General features: G+C 40.5%; 1 protein-coding gene across 6 annotated transcripts in view; it reads left to right on the plus strand.

Annotated features, from left to right (window-relative positions):
- The window catches only part of SORT1 (sortilin 1), a 67,362-nt gene that overhangs the window by 23,555 nt on the left and 21,686 nt on the right, over nt 1-22,121 (plus strand). For 4 of the 6 annotated variants that reach the window (XM_010803258.4, XM_002686189.7, XM_059885049.1 and 1 more), the window contains exons 3-9: nt 271-344; nt 10,042-10,144; nt 10,680-10,844; nt 13,872-13,945; nt 17,130-17,179; nt 18,056-18,186; nt 21,133-21,277. In XM_010803258.4, the coding sequence (XP_010801560.1) occupies nt 271-344; nt 10,042-10,144; nt 10,680-10,844; nt 13,872-13,945; nt 17,130-17,179; nt 18,056-18,186; nt 21,133-21,277 (742 nt within the window). The remainder of the gene's footprint in view (nt 1-270; nt 345-10,041; nt 10,145-10,679; nt 10,845-13,871; nt 13,946-17,129; nt 17,180-18,055; nt 18,187-21,132; nt 21,278-22,121) is intronic. The other 2 variants (XM_010803259.4, XM_010803260.4) reach the window with 1 other exon arrangement.

Below are 22,121 nucleotides of genomic sequence, written 5' to 3' on the forward strand. Positions count from 1 at the left end.
CACAGAGTCGGACACGACTGAAGCGATGCAGCAGCAGCAGCAGCTCTGTTTCACACTGCATCAGGTGTAGGCAGTGGGACCATCTCAACAAAATTAGCTGAGAATTTGAATCATTGTAAGCCATAATCACTTGGTCCTTCTTGGTTTTCAGATGTATTACAATATAGACTACTGTGAAGTAGAATTATTGGCAATCTTTCTGATATTCAGATGTTGCAAACATATAATTGGATTATGTTTCTTATTGACCACATGCTTTTGTCTCTCCAGATCATTTTAGTCTTAACCACCTTCCATGTACCACTGGTAATTATGACTTTTGGACAGTCCAAGCTATATCGAAGGTGAGATGCCTAGCATATGATTGGGGAATTTGATTGAGTAACATATTGTGACTGTAAGTTCTCTGCTTTTCTAGGCATGATGGGATCTAACAGTTGATTTAAAAGATCTTCTGGCCATCTTAAATTTTCACCAGATTGTCGCCCTTAGCACATTTTTTAATATCTAATTAGCAACCTAAAGCAGCATGAAAAGGAATCTAGTTCCAAGGAAATAAGGTTGACCTGACTGAGTGGCAGAACAGTAGAAGAAGATAAAGGAAGAGTCTGTAGGAGTGTGTGTATGTTTATTTAAATGGATATTTATTTGTGGGGAGGTAGCATAGAATAGAAATGGCAACCCACTCCAGTGTTCTTGCCTGGAGAATCCCAGGGATGGGGGAGCATGGTGGGCTGCCATCTCTGGGGTCGCACAGAGTCGGACACGACTGAAGCGACTTAGCAGCAGCAGCATAGAGTTTAACCATCTTTCTACTTATTATGAGGACAAATGGTTTTATACTCCTGATGTAACAATCCTTACTCTACCTTCCAAGTGATTTTTCTTTTTTGGCCCCACTATGTGGCTTGAGGGATCTTAGTTTCCTGATAAGATATTGAACCCAGGCCCTGGCAGTGAGAGTGTGGAGTCTAACCACTCGACTGCCAGGGAAGTTAGATACCTAATATCTAAAATATTAGATAATATTTTTCATCTAATGTTATGAGCCCCCAACAGATTGTTTTTAGGTCCAAAGGAGGTTCTCAGGTCAGGCCTACCAAAGTGCCTGGTAATGATGATGGTAATATATGTTCTGGGACTATAGTCTGTACTGTGACATTCACAAAGTTTGAGAGTTGTCTTTTCAAAGGTCCAGCTTGGTTAAAGGGTAGGATTCTTTTCCTTACCTGTAAGATTCAAAGTCAGCTAACTCCCAGAAGTTGCTGATTGTCTTCTCAATCGTGTGTGCCTATCCCATTTTCTGCCTAGGGACCTAAAGAAATTTGACATTTCAGCAGATAATATAGAAATTACCCTCTGGGCCAAAGGATGTCCCTGGAGCCACCATACTTTCTGAGGGTTCTTTGATTGATTGTTGACGTTGGCCAAGGTGGGAGCGAACCCATGTTGAAACTCTAATATATATCAGTCCAGCCTCCCTTTCCCAATAGGTGACCCTTGACTGCTGCTCCTGAGTCTGGAGCCAGTGCTTTCTGCCCTTCAACACAGAGACTTTAATTTAAAAAAAGAGGTCAAGAAAGAATTGCCATCTTGAAATTGTTGTACACTGCATGAAGGCAGGTTCTTGACTAACTTGGGGTTCTCCAGCAACTAGCTAAATGACTGACACACAACAGGCAGTACATATTAATCGAATGAAGGAATGTCTTGTCTTCTTTAATAATTCTTAGGCTAATAGTATTTTTATTTGTTTGATAAGGATTGACAAGGTATTACAGAATCCTAATTCTAGAAGAGACTGTAATTTATAGGTGATTTTGTATATTAAGTTAGAAAACTAGTTGAACCATTACAGGTAGATGAAAAGTATCCTGTTTGGGAAGGAAAAAAATGCGTTAAGATTTTTGTAACTTTAGTAAACTCTTTCCATTTTTTAAGAAACTTTGCTGTTGTAAAACTCTTTATGATACAGTTTTCTTACCAATTCACCTTCCATTAAAAAAGCAATGCAACCATATTATAAAACATTGGAAATTTTAAATGAAAAAAAATTCACCTTAAAGTCAAGTAATCTTATTTACAGTTTATTATCTTGACTTTTCCCCTTTAATGTTATACCATATAACTCTGTAGTCTAAGGAAGCAACATGGTACAGTGTAAAGTTACCTCTTGGCATATAGGCCTGGGGTTGAATCTCAGCATTATTTGTGAGCAGAATGAACTTGGGTAAGTCATTTAACCTCCCTGAGTCTTTTTGTCATCTGTAAAAGAAAGATGATAATAGCAGCCACCTTAGAGCCATTGAGAGTTGTGCTTTGCAGCACCTATCATGGAATAAGAACTTGGTACCGTTAGCTGTTGCCTTGCCAGTGGCCAGATACGGCATGTAACCAGCATGTACTGGCACTGTGGTGCTATTCATAGTTTTTTTAATGAATTGAAAGCCTTCCATACCAGTTAATAAAAGGTGATTTCCTGCCTGCCCCCAGGTGCCTCCATAGCTTCTACAAGTACACCCCCACCCCAGCCAGCATGGAAGTGTTACCAACACCTGATGTTATGAACTATAACCATTCTGATTGGTCACTGCTCGTACCATATTTGTCAAATTCTTATCATTTTTGTTAGATTGAAAGAATTTACTTAATCATTACTCTCTTGGACACCTAAGTTGTAGTTTTTTCACTATTGTTAATGCTGCTGTGATAAATATCACACATGTATGTCATCAGTTCAGTTCAGTCGTGTCCTACTCTTTGCGACCCCATGAATCGCAGCACGCCAGGCCTCCCTGTCCATCACCAACTCCCGGAGTTTACTCAAACTCATATCCATCGGGTCAGTGATGCCATCCAGCCATCTCATCCTCTATCGTCCCCTTCTCCTCCTGCCTCCAGTCCCTCCCAGCATCAGAGTCTTTTCCAATGAGTCAACTCTTCGTATGAGGTGGCCAAAGTATTGGAGTTTCAGCTTTAGCATCAGTCCTTCCAATGAACACCCAGGACTGATCTCCATTGGACCTTGCTTCTATCACCAGTCACATCCACAACTGGGTATTGTTTTTGCTTTGGCTCCATCCCTTCATTCTTTCTGGAGTTATTTCTCCACTGATCTCCAGTACTATATTGGGCACCTACCAACTTGGGGAGTTCCCCTTTCAGTATCCTATCATTTCGCCTTTCATACTATTCATGGGGTTCTCAAGGCAAGAATACTGAAGTGGTTTGCCATTCCCTTCTCCAGTGGACCACATTCTGTCAGACCTCTCCACCATGACCCACCCGTCTTGGGTGGCCCCACACGGTATGGCTTAGTTTCATTGAGTTAGACAAGGCTGTGATCCGTGTGATCAGATTGACTAGTTTTCTGTAATTATGGTTTCAGTGTGTCTGCCCTCTGATGCCCTCTCACAACACCTACCATCTTACTTGGGTTTCTCTTAAGAAGATGCCTATTTCCAGTTTTTATTATGGTAGCAAATGAAAACCTCCTCTCTGATCTCTGCATGTTTTGAATCCTTTACTAAATTCCTTCTCTTGGTTGAATTATGTTCTAAACCTGTTGCTTCAGCCGCTTTTTTGCTTGCCTTCTGAATTCACGTGTTAGCCTCTATAGTGCTCTTCAATCAGGTGGCTAGAACTGGACCGACCTGACAGACCAGAGTCATACCCATGGGGAGTGCAGTGTTTTCACGACTGCTTTTCCTGTCCTTTTGCTTTTCAGCGTTGTGCTTACTTTGAGACAACCCCAAACAAAACAAAACAGTATCGCTGTGTTACTGCTTAAATACCTACCACCCTCTGACTCAGCCTTTTTCCATCCTGTATTTGTCTAGTCTTGTGAGAAACCACTAATATACACTTTACTAGAGAGTAAAGCGAGTTGTTTCTGGTATAGTATGTTACTAAGGTTCTTTTTCTTCATTTTGCACACCAGGTTTGTTTGTTGGGTTTGTTTGGTTTTACCAAGGTCATTTTGAATATTAATTACTTCCTCCCTGCTGTGAAATGAAAACTCTTCCGAAATATGGGTGGAGACTGTAAATATGCCTTGTTGCCTCCCCAGCTAGGCTGGCCTGGCCTAGTCTGAAGTGACTCATGTTGTTGGACACACCAGCCAAGAGGCACGTGTTGCTTGAGAAATGGGAAAGGGAGGGAGCAATTTGAGCAAAATGAGTCCTGAATATGCTGAGCTTGTGCAACTGAGAAATGAAATAAAAGCCTGTTGAATCTGCTCTGAAGACTCTTCTGTTTTTCGCAGCTTTAATGATTGTATTATTTATTGGATTGTCTTTCTCTCTCAAATCTTATGTGGTCAAAGGTTCATTTGGGATTCAAATAGGAGGCAGCTAATGAGATGCCACCTGCCATAAGCAGTGCCGCATGGAGGTATGTGTGAGGAGAAGGAAGTTAGTTGTTTCTGTTACCTTTGCCGAGTTAGAGGGAGCACACTTCAGAAAGAGGATTGTTAACAGATTTGGGAAATAAAGTCCCTGGGCATTAATGATTGGATAGAATTGAATAACATACTAATATCTTCAATTAAAGGGAATCATATTTGAATAGTATAAATTTTGATTCCCTCTTCAGGAATGTTAATTCATATAACAGATAATAAAGTTCATTTACCTCTCACTTGCAAATATGAAATTAAAAAGGAAATAACTAGCTATAGTTACGGAGAAGGCAATGTCACTCCACTCTAGTACTCTTGGCTGGAAAATCCCATGGATGGAGGAGCCTGGTAGGCTGCAGTCCATGGGGTCGCTGAGGGTTGGACACGACTGAGCGACTTCACTTTCACTTTTCACTTGCATGCATTGGAGAAGGAAATGGCAACCCACTCCAATGTTCTTGCCTGGAGAACCCCAGGGACAGGGGAGCCTGGTGGGCTGCCGTCTATGGGGTTGCACAGAGTCGGACACAACTGAAGCGACTTAGCAGCAGCAGCTGTAGTTAAGATGACAATTTGATTTTCAGGAACAAATATTGTGTGCCTTTTTGTTTTATGGCCCTTTGAGTCTAACCTTTCATTGTAAGATTAACTTAATGAAGCACATTATGTACAGCAAAATTCTATACCAAGTTAACAGAAAACTGCTGGACTGTTTTACTTGTGGTTTCTATTTCCTATTCAAAGTTGTTCAAATTTTGGAAATTGGTAAGGGAATCTCTAAGAGATTTCACATTAAAGTTTATACTGTAGTCAATGTAAGTTTTTCAGGATGTTACCTGAGGTTTAATAAAAAGGATAACTTAAATATATGCAACAGAAACTTCTCTGACAGTTTAGTGGCTAAGACTCCATGCTTCTACCACAGGAAATGCAAGTTTGATCCCTGGTCAGGGTACTAAGAACCCACATGGTCAATAAATAAATAAACAATAAAGATATGCAGCAGATACTAAAGAAGAGTTCAGTAAACCAGGTTCTCCAAGGCATCTCATTATGACAACCTTTTTAATGATATGCTTGGCTCAGTTTTCACCTTAGTAGATTATTAGCAATGACTGCATATTCTAATTACAAGGTTAGCATAAATTCTGTTTGCAGAATATATTTTTCTGCTTTTTTGTTTCTTAAAGTTTATTGAAATGTATGATGATGGCATTTTACTGCACCTTCATTTTTACAAACTTAGGGCATATAAAAATCATGAAGCTAGGTGGTTTTTGTCACCTAAATATTCCCATGATTTTCATGGGAATGAAAATCCTGTTCTTAGGATTGTCTTATTGTCAATCAGAGCAAAATAAGGACCTCAGATACATACTCACATTCCTTCTGATAAAAAGTTGTGTGATTTTATTTATAATATTTCACCCTCTTTATTTTCCTACTTGTATTTTCAAAACTTCTGTAGAAAACATGCATCCTTTTCAAGTAAGGATAAAACACAATGAAAATTAAATTTAAAACACATAAGGTAGCATCAGAGACAGTTGGGGTTAAAACAAAGAAACTGAAGTATTGGGAATTCAGTTTAATGTAGATTCAGATTCTGCCCATCTCACCCGGTAGTGGTTTCAGGTCTGTAAGTCTTTTGGAACATTTTAATAAGCTACATTCTCCTTATTGATCTTTTAACTGGAAATTTCAATCCAGTTCTCATTCACAATAATTATGTTCTCCAGTCTCCATGAATACTGAATTAGTGAATACTGAGCCATTGCTTCTAGGGGAAATACAGAATTAGGTTCCTGCAAACTTCTGGCCACAGCATTCATTTTCTTCAGTTGATCAGTCTATTAACCTTGTTTTATGTGTGTTTCTGTTTAAAGATACCTTATGTGTATTATTGATTCGTTGAGCTCACAACCAACTGTTGCAGAAAGAAGTTTATCTAACTCACATATTTTCTCCAGAAACACTAAACAGCACTTCATAACTGTGCTTGGGGACTATTTAAATAGCAAAGCACCAACAGAAGGCACAAAAATGCAAAATGCAGAGCAGTAAACAGACTGTAAGGAAGATACTCATGCACAGTATAAGAGCTGAAACAAGAAGGCAGGCCAGCCGCTTGTTGGACTTTAGAAGGGAACATGAGCCCCAAGTGACACATTTTTCGCTGCCCTATGCATATCTGCCAGTGACTAGAAAAGTGCCATGCGTATTGATTTGGGGTTACAAATCTGAGTAGGCAAATTTATAAATATGGAATCTGTAAATAGTGAGGATTAACTGTATAAGCTTTCTCAATTAGTGAAAACTACAAAACTAATTTTTTTGGAGTTTGTTGTCTTTCTTTTTGCTTTTATGTAATCATTTATAGTGACTTAATCATGGCAAAAATGAATTAAAGGAGTAAAGAAGTGGTTAGGCCTGAAAATCAACCAAACAAGGATATTTATGCTTGTTTGATTGTTGAAAAAAGTAAAATGTAAGATTCTGTGAGATATTTATTGTAGGATTCTTTTATTGTTACTTTTCATTGAATGTCTGCAGGTCAAATGCCCATTGTCACAGTCCCTCTGTATTATAAATGAAAAGTGGTCAAAAATGGAGGTGTGATTCTTCATTATTGGCATTTGGGTTGAGTGTCAGTCAACATGTTAGTCTTCTGGAAAAATACCCTCCTGAGTCCTTCGTCTTAGGAGGAATTTTAATGCTATGTCTTATCAGAACTCCATGTGATGATTACTTATTTTCCATTTATTTAAATAATGTCTAGATTTTTCATGTTCTTTGGTGGTATTAAGCTCTATCCTCCCAAAAACGTTTGTACTCTAGTACTATTTTTTATTGTTACAAATGTACATATTCTTATACATGTTTACACCACAGATATAGCAAAAGTGATCATTTGTTTTTGCTAACCAGGAAGAGCTTTGTTAGGTTTGATGTATAGAATTGTTATTAAAAAGACTTACTTCTAAAGCAGATGGTTTCACAGGGCTTTGTTAATGTTTCCTGTTCATAACTCTTAATTATCATATGGAATTTGAAAAGTGATTTCTTTTTCAACGTGTTTCATTGATTTCCTCTCCATGATGTATGATGTGTGCCAATATATATGCTGATAAAAGATAAAGCCACTTTAAAGCAAAGTGCCATATTAAAATATATTCCTGGGCCCAACATGGCCTTGACAAAACACTACTTAAATCCCAGCAGGTTGACACTGGTCTCTCATGCTCCATTTGTTTATCTGGCTAAAGTGCCAGAGTGTTGTAGCAGATGATTTTTTGTTTCCCTCGTGTTGCTTTCTTTTTCTGAAGGGCAGGGATGTGTTTGTTGTGCCAAGTTCTTGAAAAGCAAGCGCACTTGCCAGCAGGTTTGTGGAGGTTCCCTGGGATGTCACGAAGGAGGGGTGATTTGTGAACTGGTGATAATCTAGCTGCTGCAAACCCTTTAGGACATGGTCTGAGCTATTGATGATGTATGCACTGTAGAACTAGGACTTGAATATGCGTATCTCTTGGCCTGCTGTTGAGAAGATAAGAACTTTTCTTGTACTCAGAAGTCAAAGGCAGGGTAACAGGAATCTGTTGGGTGGTTTCTAATCCCTATTTTATTTAGTTTTTTCTGTGTGTGTTCTAAGAGATGGAAAGACAACTTAAAAGTCCCATGTAGTTTGCTTTAGCATGGTGAAGGGACCTGTACCTTCTCTCAGAGATACTTCCCTCCTGTCTCTCTTCAGTTTCCTCTAAGCAGACCTTTCCTGACAGGCCACAAGCCCTGGCAAGAAAGAGCAGGACCACTGGTTGCCAAGGAAGAATTCCTTACACGTAATTAAAAGTTGTCTCAAGTTTGGGGCTGAGCGTTAAGAGAATTAGACTGTAGTTTCAGTTTTGCCCTTAATTGACTGGTTGACTTTTGATGAATTGCTTCCCCTTGAACCTCCTCCTCTGTGAAATAAGGGAGTTTGACAAGATGTTCTCTTCAGTTCCTTGCCTGTCTCATGGTCTGTGGTTCTGTGATTCTTTTTCTGTTGAGGCTAATAGCAAAACTGTACCACCTCTTAAGTCATATCAGTGAAGACCACTGTACATTGCATTTATCATGGGCAACTGACTTGCAGTGCACTGTGGGCAGCACTTATGATACTGAAATTTAATTAATATTAAGGTCTAGCATTATATTGGAGGAGGAAATGGCAACCCACTCCAGTGTTCTTGCCTGGAGAATCCCAGGGACAGCGGGGCCTGGTGGGCCGCCGTCTATGGGGTCGAGCAGAGTCAGACACGACTGAAGCGACTTAGCAGCAGCAGCAGCAGCATTATATACCATGTTAGAGCTGTGCATAGTATTAAATACTCCTGACTTTTTTTTTGTCTTACTTTTTGAAATCTAAAAATTGACTTTAATACTTCACAAAGATATTGTTGAAATGAACTTTTGGGAAAAGCTTTAAACAACCTGGGAGTTGAGATTAAGTTTATCTGTCTTCTTTAGCTGTGTGCTGCATGCATTAAGAGATTTGTGCCTAAGGATGGTAACTTTGGGGGAGGAGGTACTCAAGATCCTGCTACTTAACTTACAAGCTTTATCATGAGTACAATACAATGCATTGATACATTAGTTAGAAGGCCTTTGGCTACCTTTAGCAGAGAGCCCAACTCAAACTTTTAATATAATAGCTTAAGTAATAAGGGAATTGGGACTTCTCTGGCAGTCCAGTGGTTAAGACTTCACCTTCCAATGCTAGGGGTGTGGTTTCGATCCCTGCTAGGGAAGTAAGATCCCACATGCCTCAGGACTGAAAGATCAAAATAAAAAACAGAAGCATATTGTAACATTTCAATAAAGACTTTAAAAATGGTCCACATCAAAAAATCTTTAAAAAATAATAATAAGGGAATTCATAGAGGAAGGATGGGTCGATTCAGTGCAGCATCACAGGCTACCTGTCTGGAATCCCAGAACTATTTCGCAGTACTGGCCACTTATGTTGGCTTCTACTTCAAGTTTGGCTCTCACTGTATCAGAATGCCTGTAGCATTTTTTTGTTCTGTTTTGTATTCACATAGGACAACATGGGAGTTTCTCAGCGTTGATGCTCTTGGCATTTGGGGCCAGATGCCCTATCTGATGCCAGATGCTTGTGGCCCTCTCTTTTTTTGGGACACTGTCCCATGTATTGTAGGATGTTTGGCAGCACCCCTGACTTCTACCTACTACAATGCCAATACAATGTCAGTAGCACCCAACCCTGACTTGTGATAATGAACAATGTCTCCAGATATTACCAAATGTTTGCTTGGTGGGGTGGGGGCATGGGGCAAAAATACCCTGGTTAAGAACCACTGATCCTTAAGGAAGACAGACCATTTCATTAAGTGATTGTCTTAAGTGTGTTTCCTAATTGATCCCAGTTCTCCCACTTTTTTCTTACTGGCTCAGTCTAGGTCCTTTCCTCATTCCTGACCCTGTCACCCATGAGGGATTGGAACTTCCTTCCACTAATTAGGCCCACCACCGCGGGTAGGGGTAGAATCAGGAGGGTGAGTGCCGGAGAGTGAGGGAGGCTAGGTACAAACCCAACAGTGCCCATGACCTCTGCATTCTAAATTTGTCCTTTTTTTCCCTCTCAGTGAGGACTATGGAAAGAACTTTAAGGATATCACAAATCTCATCAATAACACATTCATTCGGACTGAATTTGGCATGGCTATTGGTCCTGAGAACTCTGGGAAGGTGAGACTATACCATACGTGTACAAAACTGTGCATAATACCATGTGCAAGGCCGTCAGATGTTGATATTTGAATGGTCCAGTGATACACAGCAATATGTTTAGTTTACTATTACAATATTTACAATATAATAAAATGAAACAATTTAATACTGATTACAAAAGATTGGCATTTTGCACACAAGTTGTTTTCTTTGGACCTTGTCTAAGATGCATCAAAACTCTTCATAATTATGCGGTGGTTGTTTAGCGTTACGAGGTATACGTCTAAAGACAACATTCTAGTCTTTGGGGAAACTGGCTAATCTCAGACTGATCAAGCTTATCTTCATAGATACAATGCACTGTCTCAGGACAGTATTTTTTTTCGTAAGACTAATACTTCAGGAAGAGAGTGTATCAACTAATCTATTTTTATAACTCTTCTTACTTTTGGAACTAAAATTTTTGAACAAATGTCTGGTGAAAATGGTGGAGGAACTTCATGTACTTTTATAGTATTATACCCTGGTTCTGAACTTCCTTCTCCCTGACCAGGTGATTTTAACAGCAGAGGTATCTGGAGGAAGTCATGGAGGAAGAATCTTCAGATCATCAGATTTTGCAAAGAACTTTGTCCAGACCAATCTCCCTTTTCATCCTCTGACTCAGATGATGTATAGCCCGCAAAATTCTGATTATCTTCTAGCTCTCAGCACTGAAGTAAGTCTATCTGAAGAACCTGTCTTGCCTTTTGTGTTTTATAGTCTCAAAACGCACTGTCTGAAGAGGACTGTGTAGGTGATGCTTTTTATGTTGGACTGGCTTCTAGTGACTTCTTATGGTATGAAGTGTTGGGTTTTTGGTGTGTGTGTGTGTGTGTTTTCCTATACGGTAAAGGACACAATTTTCATATGCTGTGTATACCAGATAGGTATGTGTCTAGTAATCATTACAATTTTTTTTTAAAGTGAACAGATACTTACTATTAGAGTAATGAACTAGGAAACAGTTTAATCATTCATGTTCTGCAAGAGACAGACATAAATTGTTAAACTTTTAAGATTGTTATTGTTTCTTTCCTATGGCCAAACTACACCTTTATAATTTTTTCTTGTTCAGTCCTTAGTATAAAAACCTGTTGATGTCTGTCTTTGACGCCCATGTGTTAAATATCTAGAGTCCTAATTCCCTGTACCCCCTATCCTATTCCTGTACTCTTCCAAGAAACCACAGGTGGCCCTCCCACCTTTGTTCGGAAAGTTTCCTGAGGAGCAGCTCAGCTTTACTATTCCTGGAGGACCAGTCTGTTTTATCATGGATGTTAAGGGCCCAGAGTGGCTGAGTTGCCAGACTATGATAGTAGTCATAATTACACTCTGTGTTTATATGGCTCTCTCTCATCATTTGCTTAGAGTGTGGTCTGCTGACCTGCAGGATCAGATAAAAATCCCTGGGAGCTGGTTTAAGATGCAGATTTCTTGGCCCCGATCCGGATATAGTGTGTCAGTGAGGTGGCTAGTGTTTTTAACAAGCTTGCCAGCTAAGCTTGCACACTAAAGTCTGAGAGCCATTGCTGTGATGACCATTCTGGGAATAGAAATAGGATTATCAAATATAGACAAGTTGGGCTGAGCAACAGGATGGCATAGGGAGGATGAGAAGGACACTTGGAAGAGAGGTCTGGGTTCTGGGTCTTCTGGGGGCAGAACTTTCAGCTGAGGTCAGGCTGGGAGGCTCAAGCAAGGTCAGAGTTAAACTCAGCCAGAGGAGGAGAACTAGCCTACCGGATAGGCTTCACGTCTGAAAGCAACAATTCCTGGGAATTGGCCTTCAGCAGCTTGAGTCGGACACAACTGAAGTGACTTAGCAGCAGCAGCTTGAGCTGAAGGCCCTTCAAGGGAACGAAGAGACCCCTATTGGAATGGACAGAACCATTGATCTGCCTTTGAAAACCCCATCACCCTTACCAAGTATCTTAAGTTTATTAAAACAGCTATCCTAGGGAGAGGCAAGCACAATATGCCTTTAGACCTGAAATTTCTTCCTGTTAAGGGTGAGTTTGAAGTACAAATAATCAGGGTGGAGAGATGGACCAATTTGTACTAAAGTGTAAATAGGTGATATCAGACCCTTCCCTATTTCTAAGTAGGATTAGGTTAATTAGAAATGCTGGGAGGTGAATGTTACTAGAGGAGGAAGAGTTAAAGAAGAATAATGGGTGAGAGTGGAGGACCGCTGAAGTTATTTCTGCCTAAACCATCACCATTTCATTTGAGCTGCTCCAGGACATTTCAGTCCCACCTCCAGTGGGTCTGGGCTCACTAGACTCCTATTGCCAATGTCACTGAAATTGTCAGTTTTTATCTTATGAAGTCTCTGCTGCACTTGAAAGTATTGACCTCCTTTTGGGAATTCTACTTGCTTGGCTTCTGTGGCAGTCCCTTTGGTTCTTTCCCACCTTCTAACCATTGCTTCTTAGTCTCTTTTTTAAACTCCTTTCAACCTCCCCTTAAATCCCTATTGCTCATTTTACTCTGAGTAGTCTCTTCCACTCTTTACCATTTTGCTACCACTGTGATATATAAGATTTTCAAATGCCTACCTCTGGTCCTGGCTTCTTCCTGGGGCTTCAGATGCCTTTCTTGCTGTCTGCTGGGTATCTCTAGCTAGATGTCCCACACGTCCCTCAAACTTAACCTTTCTCAGCAACATTGTTCTTCCCTTCATCCTTATGCTGGCTAAAGATTCCACAACACTGCTTTCCCCTCACCAAGAATCTCAGAGTGTTCAACTTTCTCACACACACACACACACACACACACACACAGACATGCACTCCATCCTGCCCTACAGGAAAATGTCCAGTTCTACTGAATCTAGAGTCTATATTATTTCTGAGCCTTTTCCTCACAGCTGTGGCTTCAGGCCTTACTAACTCTTAATGCAACAATTAGTCACTGCTTTCCCTGCTTCTATTAATAGTTTGAACCCTCTGAAATCCATCTTTCCCACTGTCATCCAAGTATTCCTCTTAAAAAAAGTAAAACTGGTCATGTCATTCCCCTACTTCAAATATCCCATATAAAATAAGAACCGGATTCCTCAGTCTGGCACAGAAGGAGGGCTCTGCACGAGCTGCCACCCCCTCCCCAGCACTGGCTCCTCTCTTCACCTTGGAATGTTGCTCCATCTGTGTCTGAAGGCTTCAGCTCCCTGCACACACTGAGATGTTTCATCACCTCTCTGTCTCTGCTTGTATTAATCTCTTTGTGCATTGACATCTCATCTCCCATTTGCCTTCTTTTGGTTACACTGCTCATCATTTAAGACTCAGTTTGGCTGTCTTCTTCACAAGTCAGCTCTGATGCTTTGTCTCTCCTTTCCCTGCTCTTACCCCAGAGACTATGTTTCCATAACACTTACCGTGTGTATTGAACTTTCTTATGTGTACCCTTGTTAAACTGTGAGCTCCTTGAGAGCAGAGAGTATGTCTTATTCATCTTTGTATCCCCAATGCAGCATCTGGTACACTTGGCACATAGTAGGCACTTCATAAGCATTTGTTATTCTGATCCAAGACCCTAGGGGGGCCCCATAAACTGTGTGTCTATGAGCTCGGCAGCTTGGCTGGAATTTCAGTGTGTGTTTTTACTGCCCTGAATGATTGGATATGAATTATTAAAAGGTCATACAAGCAGCTGCACATGATAAAACTGGAATTTTGATAAGTCATTTATAATCTTTCAGAATGGCCTGTGGGTGTCCAAGAATTTTGGGGGAAAGTGGGAAGAAATCCACAAAGCAGTCTGTTTGGCCAAATGGTGAGTAACAGAAGATTCCATCCGTGCAGAGCCCTAAACCTTTCCTGATGATGCTGCCAGAAGTCACACGAATCAGTGTTAAGCACTTAATAGGTGCCAAGTGCTCTTCAGGGTGCCATAAGGGATGTGAGAGAGGGGTGCAGCATAGACCTTGACCTGGAGGAACTTCTAATTCTGCTGGGAAAGAAGACTTGTCTCACTAAATGTTAAAATATAAAACAAGGCACGTCACCGAGTAGGTACTGCCTGTAAAAGGTTTATTCTGTGTAAACGGTGACATCAATTGCAATAGCATAAAATACTGCTTTGATTGGGGGACTTACATGCTTCTCTGCATGCACATTTATGCTCCCTCATCTAGAGATCCATGTCAGTTAGGTGGAATGTAGTGAGGAATCAGGAAGAAAGCTCAGAGAGCTTCCAGGCGGCCAGAGTCACACTATCCATGCACCACAATTCGTTCACTTCTCTTGATCGCCCACCCCGTCTGCTTACAGAGGATTCAGTGGAGGAGGCTCTTACTCAGGAGTCAGGTCACCTTTGTTCTAACCTGGATCGGCTGCTAGTCAGTGGCTTGACTTCTCTGGGATTTAGCTTGTTCCTTCTATGAAAGGAGATTTATTTGGGAAGTTTGGGGGATGGTTGAGCAAGAATTAAGAGCTGTCATACCTCCAAACTCTGATTAGGCTCAGATTCTTGTTTAGAGCCTCTTTCTTCTTTCTCTTTGACTAATTTTAGCAAGTTCATTGATCTAGTTTCCCAGTTGATAGCAGGTTGCTGCCAGAAGTGGGGTATGTGAGTGTAAACAGCAAGCACAGACCAGCCTGAGAGTCCGCTGCCTGGGAGCCGCACGGAAGCAGGAAGAGCTCTAAGAACAGGCAGAGACAGAGAACAAGACAGAGAAATAGACAGGATGGAGGGATTTAGTGCTGTGTCAGGAGCTCAGACGGTAAAGCGTCTGCTTACAATTCGGGATACCTGGCTTCAATCCCTGGGCTGGGAAGATCCCCTGGAGAAGGAAATGGCTACCCACTCCAGTATTCTTGCCTGGAAAATCCCATGGACAGAGGAGCCTGGTAGGCTACAGTCCTTGGGGTAGCAAAGAGTCGGACCCGACTGAGCGACTTCACTTTCAGGAGAACACAAAAGCCTCAGTAAGTTCTAATGGGAACATTGCATTACAGTTTCATACAGTTGGTGTTCATGACAGTGATCCATAATCCCAAGGAAGAGTTTGCTACTTATTGTTCTTTGCTTGGAAAGGTAGGAAAATATAGACATAGACATTGGTATAGACAAGGTGTGATATAGACATTGCCAAATATGTCCATTGAAATTAACTAAAACATTTAAAAAATGATGCTTAAGCAAGCATCCTTTTTTAGGAAATACTAGTTAAATTAGGTTTTTATAGCACTACTGTGGTACACATCGTGTGTCTGCTTTTGTTTTATGTATTTTAATTAATTGTGTTTATATCTTATATGATCTTATCAGGAAGGAATTTTTAAAGTAACAAAGTTAACAAATTATTTTGCTCTTGATAGACCTAAAATATGTAGTGTGTGTTCAAATAAGACTATAATAATTTTGATCATTAAAGCTCACCTTTACATCCATATATCAGATCACCACAATGTACATTTTAGATGTCTTACGATTTTATTTGTCAGTTATACCTCAGTAAAGCTAAAGGAAACAACAGAAGACTCATCTTTAAAACTAAAGAGTTATTTTAAAATGGTATTTCGTTTTGTATCTTATACAAGAATTTTTACTCTTGTTAACTTGCTTCATTGAATAGTGTCTAAATATAAGATTTGGGCTGCTGCTAACTGTTTACTCACCTTTTAGATCTTTGGTTTCTAGAAATTTACAGTCTAAAGCTCTGAAAGAACATGCTCAGACCCAGCACCTTTTTTGTTTTATTGAGGAACAGTTGATTTATAATATTATAATCATTTTTGATGTATAACATAGTGATTCAAAAATTTTATAGGTTATACTCCATTTATAAAATGGAGTTATAAAACATTGGCTTTGTTCTCTGCACTGTACAATGTGTCCTTGTAGCTTATTTATTTTATACATAGTAGTCTCCACCTCTTAATCTCCCACCCCTTTCTCACCTCTCCCCTACTTCCTCTCCCCAGTGGAAACCCCTAGTTTGTTCTCTATATCTGATGCCCAGCACCTTTTGCTGGTGCTAATCTATAAGTCCTATCAAGGTCTGAATCTAGTTCCTTGGAACTCCCTTTCCAAGTTAGAGTTTAAATAATTCAACTTCTGACCTAGTTGTCTATTTCAGATGAAAGAACTAAATTATTTAGTTCATGCAAAGCACTGAACTAGGTTCTAAAGGGAAACAACAAAACTTAGTACCTGCTGTGAAGAACTCAGTGGTGGAGTAGGAGAGGTAAGGCACACAGAATGCAATTGAAATAGCCAAACAGGAGACAAAGGAATGGCCAGGCGGCTGACACAGAGCTGCACGGGAGAGCTGCACGGGAGAGCTGCACGGGAGAGCTGCACGGGAGAGCTGCACGGGCTCTCGAGCAGCACTCCTCAACCTAAGCACTAATGGCGTTTGGACTGGATAGTTCTTTGTTGTGGGGGACAAGCCTGTGCATTGCAGAATATTTAGCAGCATCCTTGGTCTCTCCCCACGTAAGAGTTGTAACATCTCCCCTCCCCCACTGGTGACAGCCAAGACTGTCCCCTGGGGAGCAATATCGGCCCTGGTTGAGAACCACTGCTCTAGAAGTTTGCAGCAAAGGAGTCTTCAAGTTAGAGTGACAGGAAACTTCATGGAAGAGCTAGATTTTAACCTGGAGCCTAAAGACTGTGAGGGTAAGATTTAGTCATGTAAGAGAAAAACATTTTAAGAAGCGAACAGTCCGAACCAACGCAGGAGGCAGGCTTGGAGAGTGTAACGAGACCAGTTTGACTGGCTGGAAGAGTTCACATAAAGAAGTAGTGGAGTGTAGAGAATGCCTGGGAGCAGACTGGGGGGACCTAGATATGATGCTGCGGAAGAATCAGGTGTACAGCATCCGAGAAAGCTGTTTTGGCTAGTACCCATGGGTGATGCTTATTAGACCTGCCTGGAGCTGAGTGATTAAGGTTAATGCAGTCTGTTAGCAGTCTTGAACCGTGTCTTTTCCCTGTCTTTGCCTCATTGTAGGGGATCAGAAAACATCATCTTCTTTACCACCTATGTGAATGGCTCCTGCAGTAAGTATATTTTAGTCCCAGAAAAGAGTGTCCTGGTGTCCATTCATGGTAGAATATTCTGAGTTGTAATAGGTAGAAGCATCAAAGATCTTCCATTCTCTTGTAATTTTAATAGCTAAAGATAACTAGCTGTTAGTGATTTTTAAAATCTTGGAAGCACAAACAACCAAGTACTGTACTGTGCCTTGAGCAAATAAAAAATGCAGGCTATACACAGAGACACTATAACTTAATTTTAGCAATGTACATAAAGTAAATATTAGGCTACAACCAATAGCAAAATGAAATGTATAGTGATTTCTGCCAAAGAGCATGGGCTGTGTTTGTGTTGGTGGAAGCCACTGGCTTTCCAGTCAGTGGCACAAAGCTGAAAGCATAATCTTTCATTTATTCATTCAACAGATTCATTTCATTTATTCATTCATTGGAACACCTGCAGTAGTATGTGAACACTCTTCTCAGGATGGTGAGAACAAAACACCCAAGACCAGCTCTCATGGAGCTTAAATTCATGTAGACATGTTGGATGATCAGCCAGAAAATCAAAACTCAAATGATACAACTTAAAATACAATAAGATAGTTTCAAACTGTGTCATGAAGAAAGTAAAGCAGGATGCTGTGGTGTTTTAATGGAACACTGTACTGAAATTAATCCTCTCTTCCTGTCCAGTATAAAACTTCACATGTATAAAGATAAAACCAAAGTGTGAATTTCCTGTGTCAATTCCTATATCATTTTATATTGTTATCTGATTAACACGCATAGCATTGAAAATTCTGTTGCTATAAAACTAAGAGTAGTTCTAAAACAATTGTTTTGAACTAGAGGCTCACCAGTAAGTGAAATTTTAATTAATATTTTGTCTTGTTTAAGAAGCTGACCTTGGGGCACTGGAATTACGGAGAACTTCAGACTTGGGGAAAAGCTTCAAAACCATTGGTGTGAAAATCTACTCATTTGGTCTTGGGGGACGTTTCCTTTTTGCCTCTGTGATGGCTGATAAGGTGGGTGTTTGCCTCTTTTCTTTGGGTTCTGATATTTCTGAACCTCAAAATATGCCTCAAACAGATAGCTTCAGTACATGTACTGATGGAGTTTCTTGCCTTTTGTAGTATTTAGTGTCACTATTAGATTTGGAAGTGCTTCTTTTTATCGGGGCTGAATGATTCTTCTGGACTTCTCTCCACTTTGGCCTGTGTCACCAACTGAATTCTGGTGTCTGCTTAGGATATATCAACCCAGTGTTTGGGCTTTTCTCACACACGGATTCTGAAAAAAGCAATCTCCTTGCTCATTATCCAATGAAAATAATGGAAACATATAACATTTTTGAGTACCTACTGTATACTAGGTACTGTTCTGGGTTCTGGGAATATAGCAGTGAACAAATCAGATAAATGTCTTGCTCTCAGAGTTTCTATTCAAGTAGGGAGATAGATACTAAACTAACAAATATGATGTAATATCAGGTAATGATTAAAACTATGAAGAAACCTAAAACAGAGTAAATACATAAAAAGTGGCAGGAATTGGAGCAGCGCTGTTCCAGATAGGGTGGCTTGGAAGGGCTCTCTGAGACCCGACTGAAGTGAGAGGATAGCTGCGTGGATATCTAGGCTGAGTGAGCGCAAAGAGCCGCGGGCTGGCGCGTGCTCGGAATGCTGAAGGTAAGTGAGAAGGGCAGCGTGGCTGCAGCACGGGAAAGGGCGGTCCCAAGAGGGCAGCCGGTGGCCAGATCACACAGGGCCTCTGTAGGTTGTGAGCAAGACCTTGGCTTCCATTCTTCATGTGTTGGGAAGCTGTGAAAAGGGTGCAGGCAGGGGAATGGTTTAACTGGCTGTTTCTTTTGATGGAATAGGTGTGCATAGTGTCACCTGAGGGTCAGGAATGGAAGTAGCAGCAGCAGCAGCGAGAGAGACAGTAGGTTGGACCAGGCTGTTAACAGTGGATGAGGGGAGACGTAGTAAGATCACGGATGTATTTTTAAATGCTAACCAGTAGTGTGTGCTGGTAGATTAGATGCAGATTGTGAGAGAATAAGATGAACCAAGGATAATTTTAGTCTTTGGCCTGAGCACCTGCATGAATGGTGGTGCCATTTACTGAGATGGAAAGGACTACAGGAGAAGCAAGTTTGTGGGAAGAAAATCAAGAATTCAGTTTTGGATATGAGATGCGTATAAGATATATAGGTGAAAATGTCAGGTAAGCATTTGGGTATATGAATCCCCCAAAATTATATAGTATAATTATATGGAATGGTCTCATCTAGCTGTGTGACTAGATGGTATCTTGTAGGGGAATGAGTAGGTCGAGAAGAGGTGGGAGGGCTGAGCACTGGGTGCCCTGGTGCCCCTCATGGAATGGTGAGGTGGGAGAATACGAGCTTTCATAACAGTTGTACCCAGTGAGGAAATGGATAATGAGATGTGTATTTATTAATAATAGTGTGCCTGTTAATGTCACCGCACATGGTGTTATCTTGAAAGCCAAGTGAAAAAAAGGTTTCAATGAGGAGGAAATGATCAGCTGCATCAAATTCAGCTGAGATGTGGAGTTAGATGAGTTCTGAGAATTATCCACTGAAGTTGGCAAAGTATAGGTTGTTGGTGACCTTGATGAAAGCAGTTTCTTTGGAGTACTGTGGTTAAGAGACTGATTGGAGTGGGTTCAGAGAGAATTAGAGATAAGAAAAGTAGACAAGGTAACTACACATCACGCCCTTGAGCAGTTTTGTAATAATCCTCCCAACAGCCCTATAGTTCATACTGTTATCTCAGTTTAGGAAATTGAGTAACTTGTCTAGGTGGAACTCTGGTGGAAATCAGACTGTGTAATTCCAGAGATAGCTGCCTGTACACTGCTGCTGTCCACAAAATTAAAATTCCACTCTGTGCTTTTGAACTCCAGTTTTTACCTATAACAGCGAGTATAAGATTCAAAGTAAACATCTAAGATGTAAGTTAGAAAAGTAAGTTAAATGGACTCATCACTGAACTTTAAAAAGACTAATTCTCGTGCCCTGGCTGAACTGTGTCTAGAAGCTATTTTAAACTATTTATCAGATAGTACATGTTAATTGCCTCAACCTGTGCATACGTGCTAAGTTGCTTCAGTAGTGTCCAACTCTTTTCGACCCTATGGGCTGTTGCCTCCACGCTCCTCTGTCCATAGGATTCTCCAGGCAAGAATACTGGAGTAGGTTGCCATTGCCTTCTCCAGGGGATCTTTCTGACCCAGGAATCAAACCTAAGTCCCCTGCACTACAAGCAGATTCTTTACCATTGAGCCACGAGGGAGACCTGTTTTAACAGCTAAATATTCCCTGATCAGCTTCCTTATGTTAATTTCTGACTCTCCTTGCCCTCTTTCCAGCCTGGCCTGTTCCCTCCATCATGGCTGTTCTGAGAGCCTTCCTTAAAGAGGAGACGTGTCACATTTTGATTTACTTCATGATCTTCCAAACCTGGGTTTCATCTCCATTTTCCAGACCCATTATCTAATTCGATGATGCCAGAGCTATCTAAAAGAAACCAAACTTCTATGCAGCAGCCATCATTTTAAGAATTATCTGAGCAAACATGCAAATGGCTGCAGAGCCAAGCTCATAATGGTCCCAACAAACCCCTATCTCTGTTGAAGGAAATTGGCATGTCAGAGGTTAGGAGGAAATATTGGTATCTTAGAGGGCCACACAAGAACGAAGAAGCCAAAGAGAAAGCCAGGATAACCTTATTTACAATAGAATGGATTATTCCAGTGCCTGGATCTTTGCAAAAGGTTAGAAAAAGCTTGGATAATTGGTACTAGGACCTTTCATTTATAATAGATGTACCTAGTGAGGAAATAGGTAATGAATATAATTATTAAATAATAATGTGCCTATTAATGTTACTGCATATGGCATCTTGGTGGAATATTTAAAAGATAAGTATCGGCATTTGTTCCAGGATACAACAAGAAGGATTCATGTGTCAACAGATCAAGGAGACACATGGAGCATGGCCCAGCTCCCATCTGTGGGGCAGGAACAGTTCTACTCTATTCTAGCTGCTAATGACGACATGGTGTTCATGCATGTAGATGAACCTGGAGGTAAGAGCTTTGCAAATGGTTCACCCTTGACTGCATAGAGACTTCAACTCCGAACCCTGTTTTAGTAGCTTTCCTTCTCAGTGTGCATGCTGCATCATTTTTGACTCTTTGCGACCCTGTGGACTATAGCCTGCCAGGCTCCTCTGTTCATGGGATTCTCTAGGCAAGAATGCTGAAATGGGTTGCCATGCCCTCCTCCAGGGAATCTTCCCAACCCAGGGATCAAACCCACATCTCTTATGTCTCCTGCATTGGCAGGAGGGTTCTTTGATTTTTCTTTTCACCCCTGGGAATTTATTAGTGGCCTACTTGTTTTAGAGATGATATGTAGCCTCTGTTAAAAAGGCCACTTGCTTTGACCCTCTAACATGGTTTGTAGGTATGTCCAGGTGTTCTGGAGCAGTGCTGCTCAAAGAATGGTCAGAGAACGGGGACTGATTTGCAAATTCTTTATTACCAAAGAAGTGCAGAAAGCAGCATCAAGCATTTAGAAACTCTTACAGCTCTTTGACAAAAAAATTTTGTATCTGTTGACTCTACTAATAAAAAAATTTGAAGATTGTAATTTTTTCTTTCTTTTGTATTTCATTTTTCTAGTGATAAATTTTTTGTTATATTTACAAAAGCATCAGTTTGTGACAAAATTTTAAAATTGATCCTTCATCACAGAGAGTTTGAGAAGCATTCGTTTAGAGTAAAAAGATTTAAAAATGTGTAAGATATGAAGCTAAATGCAATGCCTCTGCTACCAAAATATAACTGATTATACCAAAATATAAGAGCTTTTCTCTAACGTCTGAGTAATTTATTAAACAAATTCATCATCTGCTATGTTCAGGCACTA

Source organism: Bos taurus, chromosome 3, assembly GCF_002263795.3.
Source record: "Bos taurus isolate L1 Dominette 01449 registration number 42190680 breed Hereford chromosome 3, ARS-UCD2.0, whole genome shotgun sequence".
Classification (NCBI taxonomy): Eukaryota; Metazoa; Chordata; class Mammalia; order Artiodactyla; family Bovidae; genus Bos; species Bos taurus.